Source organism: Vipera ursinii (assembly GCF_947247035.1).
Source record: "Vipera ursinii genome assembly, chromosome: 2".
NCBI classification, from domain to species: Eukaryota; Metazoa; Chordata; class Lepidosauria; order Squamata; family Viperidae; genus Vipera; species Vipera ursinii.
In genome coordinates, this window is record NC_139513.1 from 184,892,552 (window position 1) to 184,907,776 (window position 15,225).

General features: G+C 43.9%; 1 protein-coding gene and 1 long non-coding RNA gene across 3 annotated transcripts in view; one reads left to right on the forward strand and one right to left on the reverse strand.

Annotated features, from left to right (window-relative positions):
• LOC310635498 overlaps positions 1–15,225 on the forward strand; it is an 838,887-nt gene that overhangs the window by 465,124 nt on the left and 358,538 nt on the right. The gene's annotated exons all lie outside the window — the stretch shown is intronic.
• PHC1 (polyhomeotic homolog 1) overlaps positions 1–15,225 on the reverse strand; it is a 153,188-nt gene that overhangs the window by 44,009 nt on the left and 93,954 nt on the right. For both annotated transcript variants that reach the window (XM_083354459.1, XM_083354458.1), the window contains exons 6-9: positions 13,265–13,420; positions 11,812–12,313; positions 10,214–11,010; positions 9,609–9,753 (exon numbers count right to left, since the gene is read on the reverse strand). In XM_083354459.1, the coding sequence (XP_083210585.1) occupies positions 9,609–9,753; positions 10,214–11,010; positions 11,812–12,313; positions 13,265–13,420 (1,600 nt within the window). The remainder of the gene's footprint in view (positions 1–9,608; positions 9,754–10,213; positions 11,011–11,811; positions 12,314–13,264; positions 13,421–15,225) is intronic.

Genomic DNA, 15,225 nt, shown 5'->3' on the forward strand with positions numbered 1-15,225 from the left:
GACCTGCGTGGAGCTTACAACCTCGTCAGGGTTCGGCTGGGTGATGAGTGGAAGACGGCGTTTGGTACTCGCTATGGACATTTTGAGTACACGGTGATGCCGTTTGGCCTGACCAATGCCCCCGCCGTGTTTCAGCATTTCATGAATGACATTTTCCGGGATTTGTTGGATCAGTTTGTCGTGATCTACTTGGATGACATCCTGATCTACTCCCCGTCGCGTGAGGTGCACCATCAGCATCTCCATCAGGTCCTGCAGCGACTCCGAGAACATCGGCTGTTTGCCAAGTTGGAGAAGTGCCAGTTCTACCGGGTGACCATCGATTTCCTGGGTCACCGCATTTCTCCTGAGGGCATCGCCATGGAGCCGAGTAAGGTTGAGTCTTTGCAGAGTTGGCAACCCCCGCGTCGCGTGAATGATGTTCAGCGACTTCTTGGGTTCGCCAACTATTACCGAACTTTCATCCCTGGGTTTGCTACCTTGACAGCCCCCCTCACCCGGCTCCTGCAGAAGAAGACTCGGTTCCAGTGGAACGCTCCAGAACAACGGGCTTTCCAGACTTTGAAGGAAGCCTTCATGAAGGAGCCCATCTTGAAGCATCCTGACCCGCAACGGCCGTTTGTCGTGGAGGCGGACACCTCCGACATTGCCATTGGGGTGGTGTTACTCCAGGCAACGATGCCCAGCGGTACCGTCTTCCCTTGCGCGTACCATTCACGAAAACTGAACCCTTCGGAGCGCAATTATAAAATCTGGGAGAAGGAGCTGCTGGCCATCAAAGTGGCGTTCGAGGCCTGGAGGCATCATCTGGAGGGAGTGCGGCATCAAATCGAGGTCCGGACGGACCATAAGAATTTGGAAAGCCTGCAGACCGCTCGGAATTTGAACCAACGCCAGATCCGGTGGTCTCTTTTCTTTGCGAGGTTTGACTTCCAGGTTCGGTACATACCTAGCGGGCACAATCAAAGAGCGGATGCTCTGTCCAGGAAGCCCGAATATTCCCGAGTGGAAGACAAGCTTCTGCCCAGGACAGTGATCCCCGTCGAGTCTTTTGCTGCGGTGCAGGAGCCAGTTGATATACGGGCTCGGATCCGGGAGGTACAGCAGCAGGAGGTGTGGGTGGCTCAGCGGAAGGAGGAGGTGGGGCCAGATTCTCCCTGGACGGTTACGGATGGACTCTTGTATTATTGTGACCGGTTCTACGTTCCGGGAGGGCCACTCAGGGGACTCATCCTCAGCCAGTGTCACGATAACCCGGTGGCGGGGCATTTCAGCCTGTTCAAGACCCTGAACCTGGTCTCCCGTACCTTCTGGTGGCCCCGAGTCCGACACAACGTCCAGTCCTATGTCATTTCCTGCATCCCATGCAGGCAGGGTAAGTCAGTGACAGGGGCCCCGCCTGGATTACTGCAGCCCTTGCCGACACCCAAAAGACCCTGGGGGGCTGTGTCCATGGACTTTCTGATGGATTTACCCCCATCCTCTGGTTTTACGACAGTGTATGTGGTGGTGGACATGCTGACCAAGATGGTGCACTTCATCCCCTGTCACGGCTTACCGTCATCCCGCGCCACTAGTCGTATGTTCATTCAGCAGGTGTTTCGGCTGCACGGCCTCCCTGATAGAGTCGTCTCTGATAGGGGGCCCCAGTTTACAGCCCGCTTCTGGCAGGAGTTGGTGCATGCGTTGGATATCAAGATTTGCCTCTCATCCGCGCATCATCCTCAAACTGACGGGGGAACTGAGAAGGTCATCGGTATCCTGGAACAATATCTGCGCTGCTACGTCAATCTGCAGCAAAACAATTGGGTGGACTATCTGGCCATAGCTGAGTTTGCATTTAACAATTCGCAGCACACCTCCACACAGATGACACCGTTCTTGGCCAATGTGGGATATCACCCCCGGTTTTTCCCCCTTTCTCCCGTGGACTCACCGGAGCCGGCAGCGAACGACTTCATGGCAGAGTTACAGGCAATCCATTGATTGGTGCAACGTCAGTTAGAGAAGGCCAAGGCCGATTACAAAAGGTTTGCTGATCGGTCAAGACGGGATACGCCTCCACTATCGGTGGGAGATCGGGTCTGGTTGTCCACCGGGAACCTACCGTCAACACGGCTGGTGAGAAAGTTAGATCACCGATATTTAGGACCGTTCCCAGTCGAGGCTGTCATCAATCCGGTCGCCTATTGCTTAACTCTGCCACGTTCCCTGCGCGTGCACCCAGTCTTTCATCGGTCTCTGTTGGTCCCCGAGCAACCGGCCTGTCCACTCCGCCGAGCGGAACCTAACCCCATCAGGACCTCGTGATGGAGGCAGCACCCCAGAGTACGAGGTTGCCAGCATCAGGGATTCCCGTTGGCTGAAAGGTCGTTTCCAGTACCTGATTGAATGGAAAGGTTGTGGACCAGAGGACTTCACCTGGGAAGACGCGACCGCCGTTCATGCCCCTGCGTTGGTGACCGCTTTTCATGAACAATTCCCATCCCGACCGCATCCGGATCGGCAGCCCCAGGGGAAAGGCCCTGCGGTGCGGGATAGTGTTGTGATTCAGGGTCAGCCTGTGGGTTCGGCAGTTGGGTCAGATGACTCAGAGGAGGAGGAGGAGGGGGGTATTGAAGAACTTGCTGATGATGGCTTTGAGGCTCCGCAGAGCACCCAGCCAGGCCCCTCCCACCTGGTGGAGACCCAGCTGTGTGAGCCTGACAGCATGGATGAAGATGACCCACAGCTGGCCCTGTTCAAGGACGCCCGACGCAGGAGGCAGTCAATTAGGAGTAAACAGAGGAAGGCAATGGGGCTCCTCGGAAGGAGGCACAGAGAAGCCACGCCCTGAACTCTATATAAGGGGAATGTGTGAGAGGGCTGGTTTGCTGAAGGCAACCGCTTGGATTGTTCCTGCTTCTTAGCTCGTGTTTTATGGTTAGTGTCTTGTCTTGCTCTTGTTTTATGTGAATAAATTTGGCAGGCTTTATTCCAGCCTCTTGCCGTTTGTAAAGGGGTTGTCCCTGCTTTTGTTGCAGGGCCGGTAGCAGGCTGGTACAGAACACTAGTAGTAAACGGTGTGTGTGTGTGTGTGTGTGTGTGTGTGTGTGTGTGTGTGTGTGTGTGTTTGTGTGTTGATCTCTCAGTTTGCCGCCTCCAACCGCCTCCCTTCTTGTCTGCTGTTCAGCTGCTGGTTCGCTGCTCTCAGTTGCCTCATTTCCAGTGTTGGGCTGCTTAGTTGGGCTCCTGAGCTGGATCTCTCATTCTCTGTTGCTGTCTGCCTCCAACTCCATTCGCTACACTGCTATTTTGCTGGTGATTTCCTCCTTACCCCAATTTCTTCTTTTCCTTTATCCTTTCTATTTTCCTTATCTACATTTCTGCTCCTTTCCCCCCCTCTCCTTGTTCCTTCCTATTTAGTTTAGTAACTTCTCTCCCCGTGATCTGATATTGCTTCCTACACTGCCGCCATTTTGGCAAATACTAAAACTCTACTTAGCCTATAATAAAATCTTGAAAACCTGACTGTGTTTCCCCTTCCTTCCCTCTTATACCAATAAGACTCAAAACAGGGCAATGTTATCTGGTATTCCTGGGTAATGTTGATGGTTTACTAATGGTTGCTTCATATTTTCTATTTCTCTGTAGTCTTTTATACATTCTGAAGGGCCTAACAGCATCCTGAAATCAAAGTGAACTCAAGTGTGTCAGATGGGTGGAATGTGTGAATTTAGATGGTAACTCACCCAGTTATTAGTAAATACACAATTCTTTACTGTTTTTATGACTTACACAAACTGGTAAGTAATATCTAGCTACCTGGATTCAAAGGGGAAAGATTATTTAGAATGTGTCTGTACATTATACCTGTCAGGTCTCTTTTAAGTCAACTTTTTCCCCCAAGATCAAGTAGCTCAGATGCACAAGTCCCCCCAAAAATGTGGAATATCAATGCTACAAAAGTACATGACCATACATGCTTAGATCACATTTTTGCACTATATCTGGATTGATGCACAACCCAATTAAAAAAACAAGCTAACATATTTGGGGTTGGGTATGGAGTAAGGACAATACTAAGGAATAGGACAGCTCTGCCAAACTCCACAACCTGATGAGGTGAAGATCCAAATATCAGATGAAACTGGAAAGCTGAATCTATACCTGTTATTGTGAAATAGGATGCAAGTACTTGACTAAATCATAACATGGCATGATTAAAGCTACAAGTACTCCTTGACTTACAACAATTTGTTTAGTGACCATTCAAAGTTAAAACAACACTGAAAAAAGTGATTTACGACTGCTTTTCACACTTATGACCCTTGGAATATCCCCATGGTTACATGATCAAAATTCAGGTGCTTGGCAATTGGCTCATATTTATAACAGTTGCAGTGTCCCAGCATCACGTGATTCCCATTTGCAATCTTCTGACAAGCACAATCAATGGGGAAGTCAGATTCACTTAACAACCATGTTACTAACTTAACAACTGCAGTGATTCACTTAACAACTGTGACGAGAAAGGTTGGAAAATGAGGCAAAATTCATTTTACAACTACAGTTGCAAGAAAAAGTATGTGAACCCTTTGGGATTACGTGGAGTTTTGCATGAATTGGCCATAAAATGCGCTCTAAATGTCATGTAAGTCACAACATAAAAACACAGTCTGCTTAAAATAATACTACACAAACATTAGCTGTTGTCATGTTTTAATTGAACATAAGATGGAAACATTCACAGTGCAGGGTGGAAAAAGTATGTGAACCCCTAGCCTAATGACTTCTCCAAGAGCTAATTGGAGCCAGGAGTGAGCCAACCTTGACCCCAATCAGTGTGATGATATTGGATGTGTTGCTGACAGCTGTCCTGCCCTTTAAAAACACACACCTATTTTGGGTTTACTGATCTCAAGAAGCACTGTCTGATGTGAACCATGCCTCGCAGAAAAGAGCTCTCAGAAGACCTACGATCAAGAATTGTTGACTTGCATGAAGCTGGAAAGGGTTACAAAAGTATCTCCAAAAGCCTTGATGTTCATGTGTCCACGCTAAGACAGACTGTCTACAAATGGAGAAATTTTAGCACTGTTGCTACTCTCCCTAGGCGTGGTCGTTCTGTAAAAATGACTGCAAGAGCACAGCGCATAATACTTAATGAGGTAAAGAAGAATCCTAGAGTGTCAGCTAAAGACCTACAGAAATCTCTGGCACATGCTAACATTTTTGTTGACACATCTACAATAAGGAAAACATTAAACAAGAATGGAATACATGGGAAGACACCACGGAGGAAGCCATTGCTGTTCAAAAAAATATATTGCAGCACGTTTGAAGTTTGCAAAAGAGCACCTGGATGTTCCACAGCACTACTGGCAAAATATACTGTGGACAGATGAAACCAAAATTGAGTTGTTTGGGAAAAACACACAACACAATATGTGGAGACAAAAAGGCACAGCACACCAACATCAAAACCTCATCCCCACTGTAAAATATGGCGGAGAGAGCATCATGGTTTGCGGGTGCTTTGCTTCCTCAGGGCCTGGACGGATTGTTGTCATTGATGGGAAAATGAATTCCAGAGTTTATCAGGACATTTTGCAGGAAAACGTACGACCATCTGTCCGCCAACTGAAGCTCCGCAGAGGATGGGTGATGCAACAGGACAATGACCCAAAGCATACAAGTAATTCAACAAAACAGTGGCTTCAACAGAACAGAATACGCCTTCTGGAGTGACCCAGTCAGAGTCCTGACCTCAACCCGATTGAAATACTGTGGCATGACCTTAAGAGAGCGATTCACACCAGATATCCCAAGAATATTGCTACACTGAAACAGTTTTGTGCAGAGGGGTGGTCCAAAATTACTCCAGATCGTTGTGCAGGTCTGATCTGCAACTACAGGAAACGTTTGGTTGAGGTTATTGCTACCAAAGGAGGGTCAACCAGTTATTAAGTCCAAAGGTTCACATACTTTTTCCACCCTGCCCTGTGAATGTTTCCATGTTATGTTCAATTAAAACATGACAACAGCTAATGTTTGTGTAGTATTATTTTAAGCAGACTGTGTTTTTCTATTGTTGTGACTTACATGACATTTAGAGCACATTTTATGGCCAATTCATTCAAAACTCCACATAATCCCAAAGGGTTCACAAACTTTTTCTTGCAACTGTATCTCACTGAAGCAACAGAAATTTTGGACTCAATTGTGGTCATACGTTGAGAACCACCTGAACCACCCAGTTTGCAAGATACTGAGTAAAAATGAGACTGCCTTTCCAAAGTCCAGAGCAGGAGACAAATAAATGCTGGTTTTCCCACCAGTAGACAGTATAAAAAAGTTAGACCACCACCAGAGACACTGTATGTGCTTGAGCCTTTCCAAGATGATTTGGGAATCTGAGAAGATTGCAAAGAGAATTAAGTACTTTTTCAACTAAAAAGTGGAGATAAAAGAAATACTGTGTTTATATGGTAGGTTGAAAAAATCCATCCAAACCCAGAATTTATGAGATGCCTTACTCATATAATAGTCATCCAAAAAGGTGACTTCCATTTGAGAGGGCAGGCAGTTCTAGCTTCAAAGTTTTTTACCAAAATGGGTAAAACAAATGACAAACTCAAAGACAGAGAAAAGGACAACAGGCCGAGTTTTACAAAATTTTTCAAAGCTCTCAACTGGATGCAACAATTCAAAACTGAAGATATCACAGCAAAGTGCACCTTTAAAAAATAAAATGAAAGCTGTTTGATTTGAGCCACAACAGAAAATCTAAAATGTGAGAAACTTGGGCAAAACTAAGGAATAACTTTGTGAGCAAATGGAAGAAATGAGATTTATTTCATTTTGCACTCTGCAAAATTTTAGGGTTGTCACATCAATAGAGCACATATTGAGTGTAGGTCAGACTGAACAGGAAACAGGACACTGTTCCTACCCAAATGGAAGAAAAGAGTAAAGTATGCTTATGAAGGCTACAACTAAAACTTCATTGGAATGCAGTCAGGACTTTCCTGAAGAACCTTGGCTCTTTTCTGAACAACCAAAGGAAATGTCATAAACACATAAGAAAATTTCAGGATCACAGATCTGTGACTGACATTCCCTTCCTAGTTAGTGACTGAAGAATTTATTTATAGCTCATCATTCACATTAAATGTCTAGGGATTCAAGAATGTTGTCCCAAACTATTTCATGAACATTGTATACCTGGCTATGCTCCTTTCTCATAATTGAAACTGAAGCAAAGGTGACATTATTCCACCCATTTGTTTAAACAAGCTATTACAAAATTGTTCATAATCACCCGAACAATATGCTCTCTAAACAAACTGTTTGAATGCCTACAAACTCTTGTAGATAGCAGATAGCAGAGCTTTTCCTCCCTATCTACTGGGCATGAGAATCTGCCTCTTGGTGTAAGAGATGCAGATGATCAACACAGTAGACCAGAGGTCCCCAACCTTTTGAGCACCAGGGACCGGTTCCATGGAGAGAAGTTTTTCTGTGGTCCAGAGGTTGTGTGGATTTCTGTGCTGCCTGCGGATGGGGCTTTGCTTGTTTGTGCCGACTGGTTGCTGGCATACCGCAGCCCACTACTGGACCTCTCCAGTAGATTGTTTGGGGCTGGTAAAAGAAGTTCCCTTCTGAAGGTTTTCATGTCCATCTAACAAAGCAGAGAGGTAAAGATCTCCCATTTAAAAATGAAGCAGAGGAGGGAATAGGAACCAACTTAAAAAATCATGTTTGAAAGACCCTGAACAAAGCATCTGACAGGAGTTGCTGACACCATGTATCCTAGGAGGTGCAGGGTGAACTAGGCTCAAGTACGAAAATGATAGGATTTCCTTGAGAACAGCTAAACATCATATTCAAAATGGTCATCAAGAAAGACAGTAGCTGTCAGAATCCATTTATATTTCATTTGCAACTATCTTTTCTGTGGTAACCCAACTCTCACCTTTCCCCCTCCCCCCAACTCTGCCATTCCCAAGGAGGAGAGGGAACAATCATGGGTTTTTATTGCTTTCACTTCCTTCCTCAAATGTAACTTTTTGTTTATTCCACCTCCCTGCTATCCATCACAATAAGATCAATTACTCTTTCACTAGGCATTTTCCCTCTCATCTTATGGGCAACTAAGAAATGGGATGGAAGGGGGAGGAATGAAACCCTCCGGAATCTGGTTTGTTTCTCCAGATGGAATGTGAGCGGGTGGAAATAATCCTGCTACGAATGGACCTATGTCTCTCCTCTTCCCACGAGGAAGAGGTAAACCTGGAACTTGGCTGATCCAGAACTGAATGAATGAACTGTGGGGTGGGGCTTGCTTGGGGGCATTTAAAAATATCAATCTGTGAAAGGATTTCTCAGATCCTGTCTATTATGCCCGCTATCTTCTATTTCTTAGTAAAGGTTCCTGCTTGGACAACCTTGTCTCCAAGAGTTCTGCTTTCTTAAGATGTGGATTGAAATGGCTTCTGACAGTAGCTCGCTTGGTCATATCTTGATGTTTGCCAATAAACTAATTCACGTGGGATAATAAAAGATGCTGTTTTTTTGGAATTTGTTTCTAAACTTAAAAGATTCCCCAACTTTGAAATATTGTGAATGCTTAAAATGAAATAGGAATTTCTGAAACTATCCTCAGGAATAAAATGAAGCAATAATTCAATAAAATATTGCAAGCCAGATGTTATTGGCAGATGTCTGGACCCATGAGTTCAACCATCTCTCAAGCCAAACTGTGACTTTTCAGAAGGTTCTGATCTGGCAGAAGTTCCAGAATGTAACTTTTTTGGAGAAGAAGGGGGAATGAAATAAAACTTTTTTTTCCATTTTATGGACACCTCAAATATTTACTCTTGCCTGATAGGAATGATTAGCAATGGCCATTAATATCCCATGGTGATATTAAGCTATTATAGTAAAACTGCGGGATGAGAAGCCTGCAATGGATAAGGGTAAAATATGTAGTTATAATCCAAATGAATGGATGGTGAGAGAAATAATGATGAAAAATGTTGATGCTGAACATGCTTGTACTATAGTATCTTCGTGCATCAAATCCAAAGAGAACATCACAAAAACAATTAAACCCACAGAAAATCTGAGTCACTTGGTGGGCATCATGCACAAATGTATCTCTGTACTCAGGGAGCATATACTCTCAATTTTTCCCTCATGAAACAAAAATCAATGAGCTGACTCTCAGCCACAGATGGGTTTCTATGCAATCAATAATGGGAATGTTAACAGAGGCAGCAACTGCAGGATAGGAACAATCTCTCTATCATAACTGAAGTGGCAGGATTGGCAAACTCAGTGCCAGATTCAGATTTGAGATCCTATTCTTTGCCTTCTCTCATAGTGATCTAGGTCCAGTGGTTTCTTGCATACCCAGAAGTCAAGCATTCTGAATGCGAACGTCTCTTTGAGCTTGAAGTCTGAAAAGTAGGAGTTCTGTCTTTATGTATATTATTGAGAATGGGAGGAATCTCAACAGAAATCCTGTAGTTCAGAACATTCCAAATAGACTAATGCATAGGCACAGAATCCTTATATGTGAACCATTAAAAGAACAGTGAAAAATGTAGCTCTGCTCTCCTCACCTCCAAAGCCAGCCTTATCTTCTGTGATTTTGGGGGTCTCAGCCATAGGAGAGGATCTGACAGCCTGGAAAGATGGTGTACTAGAATCCTCTCTCTCCTCTTCAGATTCTGCCTTGCGTTTGACTGCCAAAGCCTGGGGCTTGCTCTGTATAGGAGGAACGTTTTGAAATGTTACATATATTTTAGTGAAGATATTTTGCAATCTATTTTATGTATTATTAAAATCCAAGATTCCAGCCATCAAATCAAGGCTGCATGGAAAGAACCACAGACAATAGAGATTATCTATCTCTTTCAACTGTACCTTCCCTCAAAAGAAACCAACAATTTCTGTCTCACCTATCTAGAAAGCTAAGGAAATCAATTTAAACATCACCTTATTTGACTAAGTCAGGGGTAGGCAACCTTGGCTCTTTTATGACTCGTGGACTACAACTCCCAGAATTCCTGAGCCAGCCATGCCTACCCCAGACTAAGTGTTATAAAGACCTCAGATGCAAAATGAAATTTTTATCAATAACAGACTAGTTTGATGTAGGAAAGTTAGCCCATCATACCTGTTCCCCTCCAACTGTTTCTTACTACACTGGCAAGGGGCCACTTACTGATAACTGGACCGGCTGTACATAATATGCTGTGGCTGCTGCTTGAGTAAGGATTGGAGATGAAGTAGTGCTCTTCACCTGTGCTGTGCCCTGTACTTGTGCCACATTGGCTCCAGCAGTGACCGGAGGAAGGGTTTCTTGTAGAGAAGGTGGTGGTGGAGATGACGATACTGAAGAAGATGAAGAAGAGGAAGAGATCTGTGCTAATGAGGATGGTATAAGGGTTTGGGATACTGGCTGCACTACAGCTGGCATACCCCTGGGGGGCTGCACAGCTGTGTTCATCTGAGGAAGACCTAATGCCTGAGCCTGAGCTGAACCTTGCTGGCGATTTCCTACCAGCTGTACTGGTATATGAGGTGGGGGCTGCTGGGAGGCTGACATTTTGGCAGCACCAATTTGTGGGGGTTTCAAAGGGGCTATGAGAGACTTTGATTGAATAGGGATAGGGGTCTTAGTGACTGTCTGGCAATGACTGTCCTGCTGGACCTGCACTGGCTGAGGTTGTGACTGCAACATGGGCTGGACAACAAGAGTTTGGGCTTGCTGTTGGCCATGAAGAGATGGGGCCTGCTGTGGAACCTGTGTTGGCCCCTGCTGCTGTTGGGCCACAGGTGGAGCTTGCTGCTGCTGGGCCAGCTGGAGGTGTGTAGCAGTGTGTAAGAGTTGGGACTGACGATGCTGGAATGGCTGCTGGTGATGGATAGCAATTTGTTGCTGGATCACCACTTGCTTCTGGAGGTGAATTTGCTGCTGTTGCTGGATCAGTGAATGAGGCTGGATTTGGGTATACGTGGCTGTAAACAGCAAGGAAAAGGTTTAGCATCATCACTAAATACTTTAATGTAATGTAAGAAAATGAAGTCAGATACCCACACCCTAAAAGATAACAATTACGGAAGATGAAGAAAAGGAGAAGCCAAGAAAGCTTAGCAAATTAAAAACCATTTAATTGTACCCACTCATCTAACTGCAAAAGGTGATTCATGCACAGTATCTTGAACCTTTTCCTTCTGTTCTCTTCTTAATATTGATGAAGAAAGACATTCACAAATCAAAGATTAGCCCTTTCCATCAAGCAGGCAAAAACTCTTGGACCATTTTTTTCTCTATGACAGTATTTCTCAACCTTGGCAACTTTAAGGTGGGTGGACTTCAACTCTCAGAATTCTTTAGCCAGCCATATGATGAGGTCCACACATCTTAAAGTTGCCAAGATTGAGAAACATTGCTTATTGTAAAGGAATTGTGTATGTCCAATCCTTGATATCACTGGTATAGAAGGAGAAGTTGCTCTAGTGTTAGATTTATTTCTCATCCTTGCAGAAAACAACTGTTCAGTATCTCAGTCACTAATAAAGACAGTGTGACAAAACACAGCTCTCTTTACCAGGAACAAGAACCATGGAGCTTTTCCTCCAATCTAATCCAATACAATAGTAAGTAGTACCAACTGGCTACTCCTAATTGAAGTCTATCTTTCCTTTGACATGTAGGAATTATAAAAACAGTGAATTTTATTCTTGTCAAAGAATACAAAAAGGTTCAAGAAGGCATTGGCAGGCTTTCCACAAAGAAAACAATCACATGTAACATACCAGAACTGATCAAAGTTTGGCTTGGAGCTGGTGTAGCTGTTCTGGTCAGATTCATGCCCACAGTCTGTTGCCCATTACCATCACCTTCAGCCTTCTTTGCTGCTACACTGTCTGCCTCTGTCTGACTTCCTTGACTCACAGTTACTGCCTGGGGAGCAGAAGGTACTGGTAAAGGCTGAACCACACCAGTGCCTTTCCTTTGGCAATTAGATGCCAGGCCAGATGAAGTTGACTGGTTTAATCCAGTGGTAGCATGATTCCCTACTGATGAGGCCACACCTCCAGAAATGCCATTACTTCCTGTTGCACCTTGGCTGAGATTGAGTGACTGGCCTACATTGCCAGAAGATGCTTGTGTTACTGTCAAGGTCTGGCCAGCATGGGCAGCTTGGGGTAGCACTGAAGACTGGGAATTCCCTGGCAAAGTAGCCTTTGGTGTAGAAGCTTGGAGTTGTGTATTAGCTGCTGAAGTCTGCTGGCTCCTGATAGCCAAATTCTGCACCTGGAAAATATAAGGAAAAAGAGCAAGCTATTACTGTAGGTAAGGGCACAATGTCCTGAAATTTACTCTTATTCAACCTGTGAGAAAACTGCCCAATTTCTCTTGGGTCCAAAATGATATTAGCCAATATCGCTAAATACCGCAGGGAAGGAGGATCAAGTAATTTATAAAGAATTGGTTACTCTGGCAAAGTTTTAATATCTTCTCTTTAAAGTTAAAATCACATGGCACTTCCTGGGCAGAACTAGATAAAATTTATTTCCCCCATATGAATAGAGTTCTGAGCAAACTACTTCAGAATGATGTTACAGTATTCTGATAACTACTTGTTCCATATTCCTACAACTCCAACTGGCAGAAGTTGATCTTTATAAAGAAACACCATTTAAGATGGAAGATAAATATGGATAGAAAATGCAGAACAGTGTGGCCCACATCCATCTTTCCAATGTACCAAGAAGTGATGAGAAAGATAGTGTTCCATGATCAAGTAGGCTAGAATTACAAGCCAGTAATTCTACAATCTCTAGATATCATGTTAGTTAAATCATTACCTTTGTTTCCAATTTCATATAGCAAATTAATTCCCACTCACCCCTTATTTGAACAATCTCCTTTCATAAAAGTTTTTTTTCCAAATTTTTATTTAATAATTTATTATACATTATGCCAGAAGTAGCTATTTAATACTGCAGCAATAAATGGTACATATCATTCTGAGAATTAGGATACAACAGACACAAACATTAACATAGCTGTTCAACTGGATAAATTCACTGCAACAATGAGGTCTCCAGCTGATGTGTGTAATAAATGATGAATGCTACCATGAAACAAGGACACAGCATCCAATTAATGCTCTATCCAGCAACATTGTGAGATTTAACTATATACTCAAGATAAGGACAGGTCAGGCTGGTCATGGGAACCCCAGAAAAGGGTATCACTGACCTGGTCTGTGTCTGTGTGGACCCCAGAAGCATGAGTGGAAGGTGCTTCCTGCTGAACAGCAGCCACAGCCCCATTTGGCATCAAGATGAGCTGGGAAGTGAGAGGTACATTGCGGCCCAAGGTCCGGTTCACCTGCAACAGGTTCCCCAGCTGCGGCTGTTTGGGAAGGATTAGATGGCGTGGAGATAGGATAGTAAAAGAGAGAGGAAGAAAGAAAATGAACTAAAAACAAAAATGTTATAATCTGTCATGGGTCTAGGGTCTCCAACTGAAACTCATCCCGTATTTGCAGTCTTTTCTTCATCAAACAGAAAGCAGACATTACTTATTTACAGAGGGCAAGTTATCATTTCCCCCCACTATTAGGCCAACAGTAGATACCTAATAATTTACCCATTACTTTACAAGTAGTAGTGAAGGATGGATAGCAAAAATAAGGGACCTTTACTATTTGTGATAGTTAAGAAACAGTATTTTCATATTACAGATCTAGAATGAAGAGAACATATTCTCTAAATCTAAAATGAAAATCTGAAACCAAGCAAGTTAACTACAGGGAGTGCAGAATTATTAGGCAAATGAGTATTTTGACCACATCATCCTCTTTATGCATGTTGTCTTACTCCAAGCTGTATAGGCTCGAAAGCCTACTACCAATTAAGCATATTAGGTGATGTGCATCTCTGTAATGAGAAGGGGTGTGGTCTAATGACATCAACACCCTGTATCAGGTGTGCATAATTATTAGGCAACTTCCTTTCCTTTGGCAAAATGGGTCAAAAGAAGGACTTGACAGGCTCAGAAAAGTCAAAAATAGTGAGATATCTTGCAGAGGGATGCAGCACTCTTAAAATTGCAAAGCTTCTGAAGCGTGATCATCGAACAATCAAGCGTTTCATTCAAAATAGTCAACAGGGTCGCAAGAAGCGTGTGGAGAAACCAAGGCGCAAAATAACTGCCCATGAACTGAGAAAAGTCAAGCGTGCAGCTGCCAAGATGCCACTTGCCACCAGTTTGGCCATATTTCAGAGCTGCAACATCACTGGAGTGCCCAAAAACACAAGGTGTGCAATACTCAGAGACATGGCCAAGGTAAGAAAGGCTGAAAGATGACCACCACTGAACAAGACACACAAGCTGAAACGTCAAGACTGGGCCAAGAAATATCTCAAGACTGATTTTTCTAAGGTTTTATGGACTGATGAAATGAGAGTGAGTCTTGATGGGCCAGATGGATGGGCCCGTGGCTGGATTGGTAAAGGGCAGAGAGCTCCAGTCCGACTCAGACGCCAGCAAGGTGGAGGTGGAGTACTGGTTTGGGCTGGTATCATCAAAGATGAGCTTGTGGGGCCTTTTCAGGTTGAGGATGGAGTCAAGCTCAATTCCCAGTCCTACTGCCAGTTTCTGGAAGACACCTTCTTCAAGCAGTGGTACAGGAAGAAGTCTGCATCCTTCAAGAAAAACATGATTTTCATGCAGGACAATGCTCCATCACACGGGTCCAAGTACTCCACAGCGTGGCTGGCAAGAAAGGGTATAAAAGAAGGAAATCTAATGACATGGCCTCCTTGTTCACCTGACCTGAACCCCATTGAGAACCTGTGGTCCATCATCAAATGTGAGATTTACAAGGAGGGAAAACAGTACACCTCTCTGAACAGTGTCTGGGAGGCTGTGGTTGCTGCTGCACGCAATGTTGATGGTGAACAGATCAAAACACTGACAGAATCCATGGATGGCAGGCTTTTGAGTGTCCTTGCAAAGAAAGGTGGCTATATTGGTCACTGATTTGTTTTTGTTATGTTTTTGAATGTCAGAAATGTATATTTGTGAATGTTGAGATGTTATATTGGTTTCACTGGTAAAAATAAATAATTGAAATGGGTATATATTTGTTTTTTGTTAAGTTGCTTAATAATTATGCACAGTAATAGTCACCTGCACACACAGATATCCCCCTA